Here is a 14484-nt window from a genome sequence, read left to right on the forward strand (position 1 = left end):
ATATAATGTTTTTTCTCACCTATATAAATTATTTTAGTAGATACTGAATCTGTGTGTGCGTTAAGCACTTTTAGTTCAATAAAAGTGTGCAACTTTTCCACGGTCGGAAGGTGGGGATGCCCATTGACTTGACTTGAGATGATTATTATGATTTAGGGATGGCCCCCTCTCACTCAATCAAGAGTCAAGACGGAGAGGAAACATCTTCGCCTCACCGTTTTTGTTATAGGCACTCGCATGTCTACAGATGTGAAGCCAAAAATACCATTGGCCTGTATCTGAAATTCCCCCAGATGGAATGAGAGAGAAGATGTGGAACCCACTGTACTTAGGTGGTGACACGTTTGTGTTTCAAAGAAGGAAACCACTTCTTTTTTTTAGATGACTACAAACATAAAGATTAGGAGTTCACCATTTGTTTTCTAGGAGAATCCAACCCGGCCCACAAAAACTAACGGGCCGAGCCGGCAATAGACAACTTAGGTGTTCTAGATCAAATAGTGGGCTTTCACGCTGAATTCTCACTTCCCAAACAAATCCTCCTACATCTGTATATAAACGTCGGTTCATCAAGCCGCAAGAAAAACACTTCGGATTGTTGATTCATCGCCAGAGATGATTCAGGACCAATAGTTCATTATTTGATGGATCTTTCCGTTCTCCTGCACATTCTCATTAGACTAAAAAGACTTAACAGTTATGTTAATTGATTTGATTTTTGCGACTGACTACAACTCGAAATTTTCGATTGTTTCTCATTCTCCACTCTCCGACTAATAGGAAATGGCCATGTCACTTTTTGTGCTGTCGTCACTTTTTGTGGGATATTAGTAGTTCCACTAGACCAAATAAATATACTTGTTGTAACTCCATTCATTTGCGATTTCACAATTGGATGTGGCAACCCCACATCTTAAACAGAAATTATCAAAATTTTAATTAAGGAAATTAAGAGGGTAATTAGAGAACAAAATCAGAAGATAAACAGATGAAGATTCATCAATCTCGATAAAAACACACAAACGAGTATTATCAGTACTGTTTCATCTCCAGGTAAATCTCTCAATCTCTTCATTCTTTTACTCGCTAAAAACCTTCAGATCTCATCTCCACTTCAGTCTTCTCTCTCTCTCTAGATTTCCCTCTCTTGATCGAGTCGTCTGTGAAAACTTTCATTCCGATTTGTTGTTTGCAGATTTCGGATTTTGATGAATTATTAGATTGAATGTCTGAGAGTCCGAGAAAATCAGTTTCAGATAAGAATTTAGAAGATTCAACCTCTACTCCAGATGTTACTGGAGGATTTGATGAGAAAGAGCGATCTCTTGAACGTTTCGTAACTCCAGATCTACGGTTTTCTACTCCCGGAGGAGTTTATGTTGGTGATTCCGGTGGAAATAATTTATTATCGGAGTTTGATCGGAGTTCGGTTATTCAGATGCCTATTTCTACTGAGGAACAAGCGATGAACAGCTTCGAACAAGAATCTAATGGAGAAACTGAAGGTATAGGTAAGGAGGAGGAAGTCATTGTCGAGGAAGTTTCTCCAAAAATTGAAGAAAGTACCTTAGATCATCAGGTATTAGCAAGTTTTTTTTAGCAAGAGTTGGAAGGAATTGGTGAATTTTGATTATGTATTTTAATTTCATGATTATTGTTCTCTTATTGATTTGTTATATCAATCGCAATAACCAGATTTTCGCAGGTGAATCATGACGAAAATGGAGTTTCCATACGTTCAGATGATTCTGTACGTGATGATAATCAAGCTGAAGATGTAGGCAAGGAAGAAATGTTTGTTGATGCTTCAGATGATATTGATACTGATGAATCTGTTTCAATTATTCAAACACATGAGAATGTTGAAGAGAAACTTGAGCTTCAAGAATCTCACTTTCAGTTGACAGAGGATAGTGTACAAAGTCATCAGCTTATCGATGAACTTGCCGGACTCCGTGCAACATTGGAGAAAACTGTTGCCGATAAAGAAACGATGGCGATGGAGTACAAGGTAAAAAAATTTATAATTTCGGGATCTTATAATCATGACCCATAAGCACAAATTACTTATTGAAACATGTAATGATGGCGCAGGAAGAGCGAGAGATGTTTGCTAGAGAACTTGTTGTTCTTCATAGGAAGCTTGAGGTTATGTCCTCTATCGAGAATGGGGAAAAGCTAGATGATTCTCTTTCACAGAGGGAAGAAGAGGGCGGGGCAGACAACCAAGACTCTACCAACCCTTTGCAGGTGATTGCTGATTGTTCGAAGTTAACTACTCGTATCGAAATTGCTTTAAACGAGCACTTACAATCCGCGGGCACGACGAGACAACTCGAGAATGTTGTTATGGAGAAGGATAGAGAGATTGAGGAACTTAATGCAAAAATTGGCGAACTTTCAGTATCTCATAGTGTTGTTGTTTCTTACCTAGAATCTCTTCAAAGCATATGGTCCGAGACTTCGAAAGAGTTGTCCACGGTTCATAATGATAGGGAAATGCATGTCGAGGTTGTTTCAAATAGGTTAATAGCTTCTCTCGCTACAGTAGTGGAGCAAGAGGAGTTGGCAAATTCTGTGACTGATAAACTGTCTGTTGTTGAAAAGAGCACATTGTTGATGATCGAGAACTATCACAAGCTTCTCTCTGATATTGATCACTTCAAACTGTGTTTGAATGAGGTTAGGTCGGATTTTATGGTCCCAGATGTGAAGGATTATGGAATTGTTTTCAGTGTAGCCTGTGAAGAGCTGCTTGAGTGCAAAAGGAAGGAGGCTGATTTTGTTGACAAACTAAGCCAACTTGAAGTTGAAAATAAGAAACTGGTGGAACAATTAGATAAGGAGAAAGAGAGTTTAGGATTGGTAAATGCAGAATTGAGCAAAACTAAGACAGAGGTTGAGCAGGAAAAAGTTCGGACCAGTACAGCCAAAGAAAAGCTTAGTATGGCTGTCACAAAAGGTAAGGCGTTAGTTCAGCAGAGGGACTCATTGAAGCAATCATTGGCTGAGAAGACCAATGAGCTCGAGGCATGCTTAAATAAATTGCAAGAGAAATCAAGCGCACTAGAGGCTGTTGAAGGTACTGCCGAGGAGTTGGCCACAAGCCAGATCTTGGTTGCGTCACTTCAGGAATCACTTGCACAGAAGGACTTGATCCTCAAGGACATTGAGGAGATCGTGCCCGAGATTATGCTTGATGAACTTCAGTCCATGGGTATAATCGAAAGAGTCAGATGGCTTGTGGATAAGAAAAATACTTTGGAGAATATTTCCTCAGAATTCAACAACCTGAGAGACATGTTATCTAAAGTTGACTTACCTGAAACAATTACATCGTCCAGCTTGGATTTGCAAATCAACTGGCTTATCGAGTCATTTTCGCAGGCTAAAGCTGATTTGATGAAGTTGCAAGGTGAAGTTGCTTCTGCATGGGTGTCTGTTGGCTTACATGAATCAGAATTGTCTGAAGCACGTAATGAAATCGACCTCTTAACGTCATCTCTGTCGTCGGAGAGAGAGGAAAAGAGCACTCTCCGAATGGCATTAGAGGATTTATCCTGCAAATATGAAGCAGTTTCTGAGAAGGGGAACCAAATTTCTTCTGAGAGGGATGGAATTATTAGAATGTTACGAGAGGCTTCTCAAATGGACATTGAAGAGTTTGATCACTCTGACATTTCTATGTTTGTGGAGAAATGCATTAAATCAGTCAAAGAGCAAACAAGCGCGTCTTTTGAAAATTCACATTTTGGTACAGAACAGTTCGAGAGAATGCAAAGCTTACTGTATATATGGAATCTAGACATAATGCTGTGCAATGACATACTTGAAGGAGAAACTGTGGAGAGATCTAAACTGATGAACCTCTCGAGTGAGTTAGAAAGGGTATCTGAAGAAATTGGAGCACTAAGAGATGAAAATAAGTCTCTGCAAAAAGATCTTGAACGATCTGAGGACAAAACTGCTTTGATTAGGGAAAAACTCTCTATGGCTGTCAAGAAAGGTAAGGGGTTGGTTCAAGAGAGGGAAAACCTGAAACATGCGTTGGATGAAAAAAACAAAGAAATTGAAAATGTCAAGCTTGAGCTGCAGCAGCAAGAGTCTGTTGTCGCTGAGTGCAGAGATCAGATTCATAAGCTGTCTAGTGATTTGGAACGTATGGTTAAGCTGGAGACCGATCTTGTTGCCATTAAAGAGCAAAAGGATCAACTGGAGCAGTTTTTACTAGAGAGCAATAGTGAGTTACAGAGAGTTATTAAACTGATAGAGACCGTTCCTTCTCCTGACGATGCAGTGTTCGAGGAGCCCGTAGAAAAGGTAAAATGGCTTATGCAGTGCTTTCAAGATTCTGAAGTTGGAAAGACTCGTTCCGAGCAACAGTTAGAGACAGTAAATCAGGAGGCTATGTCATTGTCCAGAAAGTTAGCAGAGGCATTTAAAACTATTAGAGCACTTGAAGATGAGTTATTACAGGTTAAGGAGGGTCTCTCTCTACTGGAAGAAGAGAAGAAAAAGATACAAAGTGACAAGGCTGGTGTTGAGGATGAGTTGGAGAAAGAAAAAGAAAAAGCTAGTCTTCATGTTACAAAGTTTGAGGAGGTTCTTTCAACTATAAAATCGCTAGAAGATGCACTATCTTTGTCGGAGAAAAATATCTCTGTTCTTACCGAGGAGAAGACAGCTACTGAACTTGATAAAGATAATGTAGAAAAAGAACTAGAGAAGGCTAAAGAAGAAGCTGATTCTCAGGCTAATGAGTTAGCAGAGGCAAATCAGGAAATAAAATTACTAGGAGACACACTGGCTGAGGTGGAAAATCGCTTCTCTGTTTTTGCTGTCCAGAAAAATGATGCAGAAGCTGGTAAAAGTCTTTTGGAGAAGGAAGTAGAAGAAGCAAAAAGTGAAGCTTCTTTGCAAGCTAGCAAGGTAGAGGAGGCCCACACTACTATAAAAGCCCTCGAAGATGCATTATCACAGGCTCAAAATGATATCTCTCTACTCGCCAATGAAAAGAAAAATGCTGAACATGAGATAATAACACTGAATGCAAGATTAGGTGCATCTCTGGAAGAATTGGCTGGAACTCGAGGATCCTCTGAAGGCCAGTCAGAGGAGCTCCTTGGGCACCTGAATAATCTGGAAATTCAAATGAAAGATGGAGCTCTATTGTCCATGCTGAAACAAGGTTTCAAGGAAAAACTTGAGAGCTTGAGAGATATGCACCTTCTCGTGGAAGGAATGCGAGATCAGTTTGTTGACGGAGCTTCAGACCGGCTGCCGGGCAAAGAGGTAATTGTGTTCATTGCGCATCAACCTAATTTACATAAAATTATAAAACAAGAGATCAATGATTGAAGTATTATTTGTTTGTTAATAACTTGCACAATGGAAAATGGTACATTGGATTGTAGTTCATGTATCAGTTTACACGACAATGAGTTTATTTCTTTTACTTGTTTTTATGTTCTGAAAGGCTTATATGGGTTTTTGCTGTTTAAATTTCAGAGAGATTTGTATCTGGCAAATCCTTTTCCAGCAGGCCTGGAAAATATTGCTAATGGTTTTATTGAAGGAATTGATACAAGTGCAGCGGACCTTGACGATATTTCTTCATATTTCACAAGGGTTGTTGAAGGTTTTAATATGAAGGACAAACTTATTAGAGATAATTTTGAAGATTTCTCTAGTGCTATGGAAGAGCTTGTGGCAGTTTTACGAAGAGCCCTACAGATGACAATTGATGGAGTTGTTATGATGCGTGACAGTACTGAATCCTTGAATCAAAAAGTCAAAAACTTAGAAATTCAGCAGCTTGATCAAGAGAGTGTGATACATACATTGCAGAATGATGTAATTAGTCTACTCTCTGCATGCAAAGTGGCTATTGAAGAACTTAGTTCTGAAGCAGAGGGCAGTGAATCGGATCTGAAATCCAACCTGGAGGTGGAAAAGTTGAACTATAGCTTGTATTCAGGTGAAAAAGAAATTGCTGGTGATTCGGTTGAAGAACAACGAGACAGCTCTCTCGCCATTGAAGATGTCAAAGCAGCGGAAAATCTGTTACATGTTGCAAGAAAAGTTCGAACTCAGAAGAAGCAGTTTGAGAACATAAAAAATGCATCTGAAGCAACCATTAGAGATTTACAATATGAATTGGAAGGGGCGAGATTAACTATTGAAAATGTTGTGAAAGAAAGAGATATAAATCGAGATAGAGTTTCGAAGTTGGAGTCTGATGTAGAAGAATTACAAATTTCCTGCAACAGGATGAAACTAAAACTTGATGATTATGATGAAATTAAAGATACATTGGGGGAAAGAGAAGCAGAAATCTCATCATTGCGCTCTACCATCGAACTGAAAAGACAAGGTATTTCTACTCAACGTTAAATTTGAGTTTATACTGAAAAACTGAAGTCTAGAATACAGTTGTGTTAGTGATTGTTATTGATCTTATTTTTTTTTCTTTCTTTTTGTTCAGAGGAAGATGGGCGTCTTCTGTCAGAAGGCCAAGTCAAAATCCTTGTTGAGAAGATGAATGGAATTGAGGCCCCTTTTAATGATTCAGAGTTGGAGAACTCTGAATCCTATAATGCGGATCCAGTAAAAAAACTCTTTTACATTATGGATACGGTTGCTGAGTTGCAGAATCAGTTGGAACTATCATCTCGTGAGAAAGATGAGCTGCAATCAAGTCTTGCAGCAAATCATCATGAAATTGAGTGTCTCAAGAAAGAATCTGAAAGCGCTTTTAACCTTAACCAAGAATTAGAAAAGGCAAAGAGTGACTTTACCAAGTTGACTTCTGGTCTAGAGAAACTAGTTCAGAAGTTGAAAGGAGACAATTTAGTTGAAGATCAAGGATCTGATTGTGTGAGAGATCTTCTTCCCCTCATTGAAAAGCTGGTCAAAGAATTAATTTTGGAGTGTGAACATTCAAAAGCTAATGCTCAGGAACTGGGTGCCGAGTTGCAACAAAATCAAAAGAGTGTTGAGGAACTGTCAGCAAAAGTTAAATTACTCGAAGACTCAATTCGTAGTAGCCTGCCTCCATCAATTTCTGTTCAGGAAAGAAGCATCATTGAAGCTTCTTCACCAGCAAGTGGCTCAGAGATATCTGAAATTGAAACCATGGTATGTATGTTTTCTTTGTTCTGGAAGAGTTTATACCTGATTGCGATGTTTATTATTATCTGTTGTTATTGGTGTATGGATCTAGGGCACAGGTTGCAGTTCACTAATTTATTTTCGCCCTTAGAATTCGTGACTGAAAAATCGAAGTTATTCTGTTTTTTAACTTTTATGTGTGACGTTTTACGTGTCTATGTTTTATAAATGTGATTGAGATGCATGGCAGACACAATCTGGGCATACTATTAATCCTCGTTTCCGCAGAGTACTACTTTAAGCTGATAGCTTTAGGATCAATTAACTTTCACTTAATATTTTTATTGTCCTTATGTATCTTTTTATTATTAATTGTATTTAAGCATTTATGTAGTGGTTGTACTTATATATTATGCTGAATCGCATTGAGGAATCCTTACTTCCTATGATCGGGATGGGTAATGTTTTCCTTCATACATTAGTCAAGAGGGGTTCATCGGCAACATTTCCTAATCATTGCAGCGCTTAGTTAATAACCTCATTTTTGAATTAGAATATCAGATTTCGTTTCTTAGATTTACTAAATTTCGAAATCTAAGAAATTGTCAGCAATAAGACTAACAGAATTTTGCCCCTGAAATTACATATTGTGATTGAAGCATATACATTTGCTACTGCACTAACTGATGACATTTGATAATAGAAGAGTCGCTAATATTGATCACTTGTGCTTCATGTAGGGTCCGGTTGCACGGAACTCGACATCTCCTTCTGCTCCTTATGTGCCTCATGTGAGGACCATGCGAAAAGGATCAAGTGACCATCTTGCTCTGAATATTGATGGGGAATCTGATCGTCTCATCAATCACCAGGACAACGACGATGATAAAGGTTTGGCCTTTTAGTAAGCTGATAACTTCCTTAAAGTGTTCTATTATACCTGTTAGAAATAATTTAAACATATCTCTTGCAGGTCACGTGTTCAAATCTCTAAATACTTCTGGACTCATCCCAAAACAAGGAAAGTTGTTAGCAGATCGAATTGATGGCATCTGGTAATTTCGACCTTCCTTTACTAATCCCGATATTGCATTATATTACTTTTTATACGGTATCTATGTACTCGGATCACAGGAGTAACACACATATGAGCTTCTTTGTTTGTCAGTAACATAATGCTACGCTAGCTTCTAGGTTTTATATTAACATGAAATCATTATTAACTACTATAATCTTAAAACTTCTGAATTGCAGGGTATCGGGAGGCCGCCTTTTAATGAGCCAACCCAGGGCAAGGATAGGCCTGGTAGCCTACTGGCTGTTCTTGCATATATGGTTGTTAGGCACCATTTTGTGATAAAGCATGCGAGATTTCGCCCTTATTAGTTATTACAATGTTTTGACTTCATTTTTTTTAATAGATGTAACTTGTAAGTAGGCTCTTTTGGTTTTGCTCTCTTTCGTGTTAGCACATTTAGAGTTTAGGAGAATCCAAGCCTACATACAGGTTGAAAGTATCTAAAATTGTTTCACATTTGATATAATCTAATAGAAATTGTTTGGGTATCTTCTGCAATTTTTTTTCTTCTTTTGTTCAACTAAAGAAGGCTATGAGTATTCATCTGAACCTAGTATCAACTCTGTCCTAGATAAATACATTATGTTCATTTCGTCAAGCATAATTTTGCAATTGTTTCAACTATATTTAGGTTATGAAGGTGTGACTATTGATCGCACTTACTGTCGTTCTTAGTGTTAATGGTTAATGAATGAATTCTATATTTATTTTGGTTCCATTCTTATCAAGAGTTTCTGTACTTATAATTATAAGCTCATTGATACTTAAATCATGAACTGTAATTGCAACTAAATAAGCAGCACCTGCCCGGAGAAATAAATACAAAAAGCATTTAAGTGAAGGAAACACCTAGTTCAGCATCACAAAAGTAGGTTCCAAGGTAACTGAACTACTTGTTAGGTTGATTAAATGAATTCTATATTTATTTTGGTTCCATTCTCATCAAGAGTTTCTGTAATTATAATTATAAGCTCATTGATACTTAAATCATGAACTGTAATTGCAACTAAATAAGCAGCACCTGCCCGGAGAAATAAATACAAAAAGCATTTAAGTGAAGGAAAAACCTAGTTCAGCATCACAAAAGTAGGTTCCAAGGTAACTCAACTACTTGTTAGGTTGATTAAATAATGCTTTTGACATTTTGAAAGCTTTCAAAAGTTGCAGAGATGTTCTGAATCAGATACAAGTACGGTGAAAGATTTGCAGTTCAAGGTTCTCCCTGGCAGCACTGAACACAAAGTGGTGGTTGTTTATGGACATCGCAGTAACAGCAAGCTTCATCACAGTTGTTGTTGCATCCTAAACAACGCCGATGAAGGGGAGCAAGAAGAAAACATAGTTAAATGCTTATCATCAAACAGGTTAGTTAAAAGTGTATGTAATAGTTAATTACCTGAAACTAATACATATGGTTGAAGATCTTGAGGCCTCATAAGAACTGGAAATCGGGTAGTTGCTTGAACAACATTTGATCCAACTTGGTTATATACCAGCAAAACCAACAAACAGGTTATGTAGAATAACTTACTCATGTTAGGGTTTAACCTTGTAAACCAATGTGCTTTAGGTATTGATTAGCTTCACTATAGTTGAAACCTGAAAATCCTCTCGGTAATTACCCGTAGTTATATAAGGCTTGTTTATAATTATGGGTTGGATTTAGGAGATGAATAAACCTACTCATCTTGATGCAACCCTAACAAAAATGATCTTTGATGATTGTTTTATGTTATTTATATGGAGATTATACATCCACATTATCCTTGTTCATGAAAATATAGATATTTCGTTACTCTATGTAGCAAGAATATACATTAGATCATAAAATATTGAAATTTCAAAATAAATCATAAGAACTGCATTGATGATTATTTAGGTCATAATATGGTTGGGTTCTGTTAGATAAATGGAGGGTTTGAAGCAGATTGTGACCTGGAACTAGCTGATTCTTGTTCTCTCTCCGTCACTTTCTGCATCCGATCTGGTTCTACTGGTCTAATTACTGCTGGTGCTTCTAGACGGATGTAATCATACATAATCCCTTGGAAAGGACTCCCTGCCCTAGATTGTGTGAGATATATGGTATTGTTTCCTTTTCTAAGCCATTCAGTCTTCACTTCGACATTGAAAAGTAAATACAGCCCTTGAATCCCATGTCTTGCTATTGCATTATCTCTGTACATTTCCCCAGTTGTGAAGTGAGGGATTGTCGTGTTCATGTCGTTCACTCGTACCTTCATGTCAAACAGAAAGCTCTATCACCATGAGAGAGAGAGAGAGAGAGAGAGAGAGAGAGATGAAGAGAGATAAACTGAGGCAGAGGAAGAGGAGCACCTGCAATTCGGCGGCGGTTGTGGATGCTAGTGCCACACGGAGCAAGTAAGGCGTGCTAGGATCGTTTTCGAAGTCGGCAAGGTTGAATCTAATCTGCCATGTAGTTGATTCATATGCATTACCTACCTTCCTACATTGTGCAGAAGAATCAACAATGCTAAACTCCTACTGAATAACTACTTGAACGAAAATCAACAATGGAATTAGATATTCATACCTTGTTACATGTGCAAAGAACCAATCCTTCCGATAATCACTAGAATTTACAGTATAAACTAGATCTTCATTTGGATATAAAACACTGTATTGCTCCCATAACCCATATTGTCTGAACTTATCTTGATTTAGGTATAGTGGATTGACATAACCAGGATCCACATCTGGGACAAAGAATTCTGCTGCTGTTCTGTCAGGTATTCCTATCTCCCACAGTGTAGTTCCATTTCTTGGAGGTTCATAAACAAGATCATCATTAAAATCAATGGCTTCTCCTGGCTTAACTGTAATCAGTTTTTCATACTTATAATCTCCAATAAAACCAGGAACCCATGCATATAGATTATAGTCACCAGCATGAACATTCTCGACTGTGAATGAACCATCTGCTCCCGTTCTTGTCCAGAATTGATACCCCTGCCGTAGTTTGATTTTAGCAGACTATATATCCGTCTATATATATAGATTGCGATAGGGGTAATCAAGTGTTCTGAGATTCAAACCTTGCATTCCCTTTGCCAGGATCCTGCTGCTCCTGGTAAAGCTAGACCGACGTAAGCTGCATTTGCAGGTGCATCTTCCATGTTTATGTCTCTGAAAATATACATTTGGTTAGATGTATATATATACATGTAGATAATAGAGATATATATATATGAGAGAGTACCTATCTCTGACTAGTAATTTTCCATGAACAGAACCTCTTTGATCAGCTTTTGGGTAATCAGTGGAAGCTAGGAAACTGTATGGCCAACTTTTAGTTTCTTCCTGCAACTGAAGAAAGAAAGAAGCATCGTCCGAGTCAAATGAGTTGTTGCTGTTTTTACCCGGTAAGTCATTTAGAATAAAAAATTGAAAAGAACCATATTATAATTGACATGACCTGGTTATTAGCTTCATCCCAGAGTGAGCTTTCATTTGTTCCAGGAGAACCCGAATTAAGATAGATAAAAACAGGACCTAAAACTTTCTTCCATGGTTCTCCATTCTGAAATATTGGAATAGCATCTTGACCCATATAATGTGAGCTAAGAAAAACCTTTAAATAGAGCTTGATTTAGAAGCAGAGTTGAAATTTATCGTTTCACTTCAGATATGATATTTTCATTCGATGTTTGCTCTGGATTACTTACAGTGAGAGAGATAGGACCGACATGGGAAGTGAGGTCTTGCTTGAGAGGACCTCCCGATCGATACTCATCGCTCGGTGTTATATGCCAGAAACCAACTAGAGGATCGGTACTAACCCACCCATGAACCTTAATGTCTTCATTATTACTTGAATACATGTACTTGTCATCAACCTTGCCATTATAAATCAATAATAATGCATCATTATGAACTAAAGCTCGAATTGCCAGAGGAAATGAAAGTGAAAATAGAGATTTTTGATGAACTTGAAGAGCAAGAGATTCTTATTTCTCTCTCATACCTGGCCTTTAAACTCAGGTTCGACAGGATCAACAAGAAGAGCAGCTTCTTTGAATTGTAATACTTTACCTCGAGGTGGTTCACGATCTTCAGGCAATGGCATTGGTCTTTGTCGATTCTTGCTTATAGCTACGTACTGAAACCTATTCATTAACTCGTAAAAACACACAAAATATGAGCTCTTTCCGTCGATCTTATCATATATATTATGAACTTCAATCCAGCATTACATATGTCTGTTTTCCTACTTGTCTTTTCGCAGCTTGAAAGCAACCCGAGTTCTATTGAAATTGAAATCTGGCCATCCGTCATTCCGCTCGTAAATGGCGTACGTATAAAACCCCGATGACCCTTTCAGCATTACATATCTGCACACTTAAATGTTAGAACTTTCATATCCTAAACTTTCTCTGTCTCTATATATATATATGTACCTTATATCTATGTTAAGGGGAGTGTCTTTATCATCTGAAGAATTCCAGGTTCTCTGGAAAGAAATCTCAACTTGACTTTCATTTTGTTGTATAACCTCAAAACTAGTCCCACTTATTCTGCAATAACAACGAAGGATGAAATTAGTTATATTTATAATGATTTGAGCACATAATTCCATTAAAATATAAGTGAAAACTTGACATACATAAGTTGTGATCCAATATTTCCTCGTTGGGTCCAATAAAGATCCCAATACCTATAAGATACACACGAAAAGTAAGAGTAAACAAAGTTTTTCTTTGCAGAAAAAAAAAAGAAAAAGACAAGAGAATGAAAAATACCCGCGATTATTTTCATTGTTAATAGTTTCCAACAAATTATCGCTACCATTAAGTTGTACTCCGCTTATTAATCCTCCCGGATTGGAAAAATTTACTTGCACCAACCCATTTTCCATTACAACCTTCCATTAAAATCAATAGATCATTGTTATTTTAAATTTTAAAGTTTGAGAAATACTATGAAATGTGTCTGAATTTAATGGAATGAACAACTTACTTGATTGTCTTGAATATGCAATTGAACAACATTATCAGGACAATTGGTGGAAGTAGTAGTCGAAGCACAACTGATGATACACAATAACAATATGAAGTATATAAAGCATATTTTTCTTTGGATCATCATTTGGGCATGAACCTGCAAATTGTCTGACCAAGAAACAATAACACAAGCAACATTATAGTATGTGTTACCAAACTGAAATATAAAGATGTCAATCGGGCTTGTGAGAGAATTACAGCTAGGTTAGGTTATCCAAACAACGGGCCATGGCATGCGTTTGGGTGGCCCGAGGTTGGGATCTGTCTTGCTGGAATAATAGACTGTTTGGGCCTAGATTGGCTCAGGTTGCCCGATTAACACCTATTCGCTCAGAACGGTCATTTTATTGGTTTTGGTAGAGGGTTATGGGATTGGAAGTTGGACGTTTCGCCTAATCTAGGTCGTGGTTAGGAACGCAAATGGTGCGGGTTAAGTGTCTGAAAGGTTCATGTCCATTAGGCCCGAGCACGAGCCCTATTGGATTGTTGGAACAAATAAAAAACCCGTGACCATAATTCAGGAAGGGTGGTGGGTTTCAATGTCATTGGATCAAGCTCACATGATTTTTTTAGAACAAGCTAGGTGTTAGAGGAAATTGAGAGGATCTAGAGAGAGAGAGAGAGTAAGAGAGAGAGAGAGAGAGAGAGAGAGAGAGAGAGAGAGAGAGAGTAAGAAGGAAGAGAAGTAAAGAAGGAGAAAGTGTTTGTTTGTTGAGGATATCATAAACCATACAGAAGAATAAAGAGGGTGAAAAAGTGTTCACTTTTAGCCCCTCACCCACCCCTTTATTAGGGTTTGTTATGCACTTATACTAGTATGTTAGATATTCAATATAAAGTAATCAAACCTAACAATATTTATAAACAAGCAAGGAATTCATACTCATAATAATATTGTATTTGTAATAAAAAAAATAGTCATATATTAATAAATTATGACTAAAAAAAATAGGTTGGATGTTTATGGATGCAAATGTAGATTGGTTTAGAGAGAAAAAGAGAGTTTGAAACATCCTTCTTACTTACCTGGATGAGATGGAACTGCAACCTTCAATATTATATCTCTATGCTTCTACCAAATCCAAAAGCATAGAAAGAAAGTGTTGATGAGGGAGGGGAGAAAGCTCATTTCTCCATTTATGCAAAAGGAAGTGCTATAATATCACATTCAAGGAAATAAAGCTAGCAACTAAAGATGGTAACAAGATTGAAAAACAAATATATCTATATATTCTCTTCATGATAGACATGGCTTGTGCATAAAGGTGGTTAATA

The 14484-nt window shown here is 37.4% G+C and overlaps 2 protein-coding genes and 1 long non-coding RNA gene across 9 annotated transcripts; 2 read left to right on the forward strand and 1 right to left on the reverse strand.

Moving 5' to 3' along the window:
• The first annotated feature begins 479 nt into the window (after positions 1 to 479).
• On the forward strand, positions 480 to 8686 carry TNO1 (TGN-related, localized SYP41 interacting protein). 2 transcript variants are annotated; one of them, XM_086674107.1, is made up of 9 exons: positions 480 to 1053; positions 1196 to 1579; positions 1706 to 2011; positions 2095 to 5292; positions 5509 to 6373; positions 6485 to 7137; positions 7851 to 8001; positions 8084 to 8165; positions 8365 to 8686. In XM_086674107.1, exons 2-9 carry the CDS (start codon positions 1226 to 1228, stop codon positions 8465 to 8467), a joined length of 5712 nt encoding a protein of 1903 aa, XP_086530233.1. In that variant the 5' UTR covers positions 480 to 1053; positions 1196 to 1225; the 3' UTR covers positions 8468 to 8686. The 2 variants fall into 2 exon arrangements, with proteins under 2 accessions (XP_086530233.1, XP_086530239.1); XM_086674113.1 differs by lacking the exon at positions 480 to 1053 and having other exon boundaries at positions 1450 to 1579; positions 1696 to 2011.
• Positions 8687 to 9902: 1216 nt separating this feature from the next.
• On the reverse strand, positions 9903 to 14418 carry LOC147562884 (uncharacterized). Of its 5 annotated transcripts, none has more exons than XM_086674122.1 (14): positions 14236 to 14418; positions 13166 to 13317; positions 12949 to 13070; positions 12813 to 12863; positions 12607 to 12723; positions 12421 to 12540; positions 12174 to 12315; positions 11875 to 12045; positions 11625 to 11780; positions 11409 to 11515; positions 11245 to 11335; positions 10743 to 11158; positions 10526 to 10655; positions 9903 to 10425 (listed from the first exon to the last, which is right to left on the reverse strand). In XM_086674122.1, exons 2-14 carry the CDS (start codon positions 13292 to 13294, stop codon positions 10090 to 10092), a joined length of 2088 nt encoding a protein of 695 aa, XP_086530248.1. In that variant the 5' UTR covers positions 13295 to 13317; positions 14236 to 14418; the 3' UTR covers positions 9903 to 10089. The 5 variants fall into 5 exon arrangements, with proteins under 5 accessions (XP_086530248.1, XP_086530265.1, XP_086530259.1 ...); XM_086674139.1 differs by lacking the exon at positions 14236 to 14418 and adding an exon at positions 13408 to 14014 and having other exon boundaries at positions 11625 to 11729; XM_086674133.1 differs by lacking the exon at positions 14236 to 14418 and adding an exon at positions 13408 to 13750.
• On the forward strand, positions 10812 to 12398 carry LOC147562885 (uncharacterized). Of its 2 annotated transcripts, none has more exons than XR_015239917.1 (3): positions 10812 to 10938; positions 11440 to 11571; positions 12191 to 12398. It is a non-coding gene; the product is annotated as an uncharacterized LOC147562885 (long non-coding RNA). The 2 variants fall into 2 exon arrangements; XR_015239916.1 differs by lacking the exon at positions 12191 to 12398 and adding an exon at positions 11877 to 12133.
• Positions 14419 to 14484: the final 66 nt, after the last annotated feature.

This window comes from Eschscholzia californica, unplaced genomic scaffold, assembly GCF_041429995.1.
Source record: "Eschscholzia californica isolate CP2 unplaced genomic scaffold, dmEscCali1.0.p SCAF_1, whole genome shotgun sequence".
Lineage (NCBI taxonomy): Eukaryota > Viridiplantae > Streptophyta > Magnoliopsida > Ranunculales > Papaveraceae > Eschscholzia > Eschscholzia californica.

Excerpts from the sequence above, each read along its gene's own strand:
- TNO1 (XM_086674107.1), top strand. The coding sequence starts at position 1,226 with ATGTCTGAGAGTCCGAGAAAATCAGTTTCAGATAAGAATTTAGAAGAT. Across the intron at positions 2,012-2,094 it reads CGATGGCGATGGAGTACAAG|GAAGAGCGAGAGATGTTTGC; the intron begins GTAAAAAAATTT and ends ATGATGGCGCAG. Across the intron at positions 7,138-7,850 it reads TATCTGAAATTGAAACCATG|GGTCCGGTTGCACGGAACTC; the intron begins GTATGTATGTTT and ends TGCTTCATGTAG.
- LOC147562884 (XM_086674122.1), bottom strand. The coding sequence starts at position 13,294 with ATGATGATCCAAAGAAAAATATGCTTTATATACTTCATATTGTTATTG. Across the intron at positions 12,541-12,606 it reads CCCCTTAACATAGATATAAG|ATATGTAATGCTGAAAGGGT; the intron begins GTACATATATAT and ends TTAAGTGTGCAG. Across the intron at positions 10,656-10,742 it reads TTCTTTGCACATGTAACAAG|GAAGGTAGGTAATGCATATG; the intron begins GTATGAATATCT and ends TGCACAATGTAG.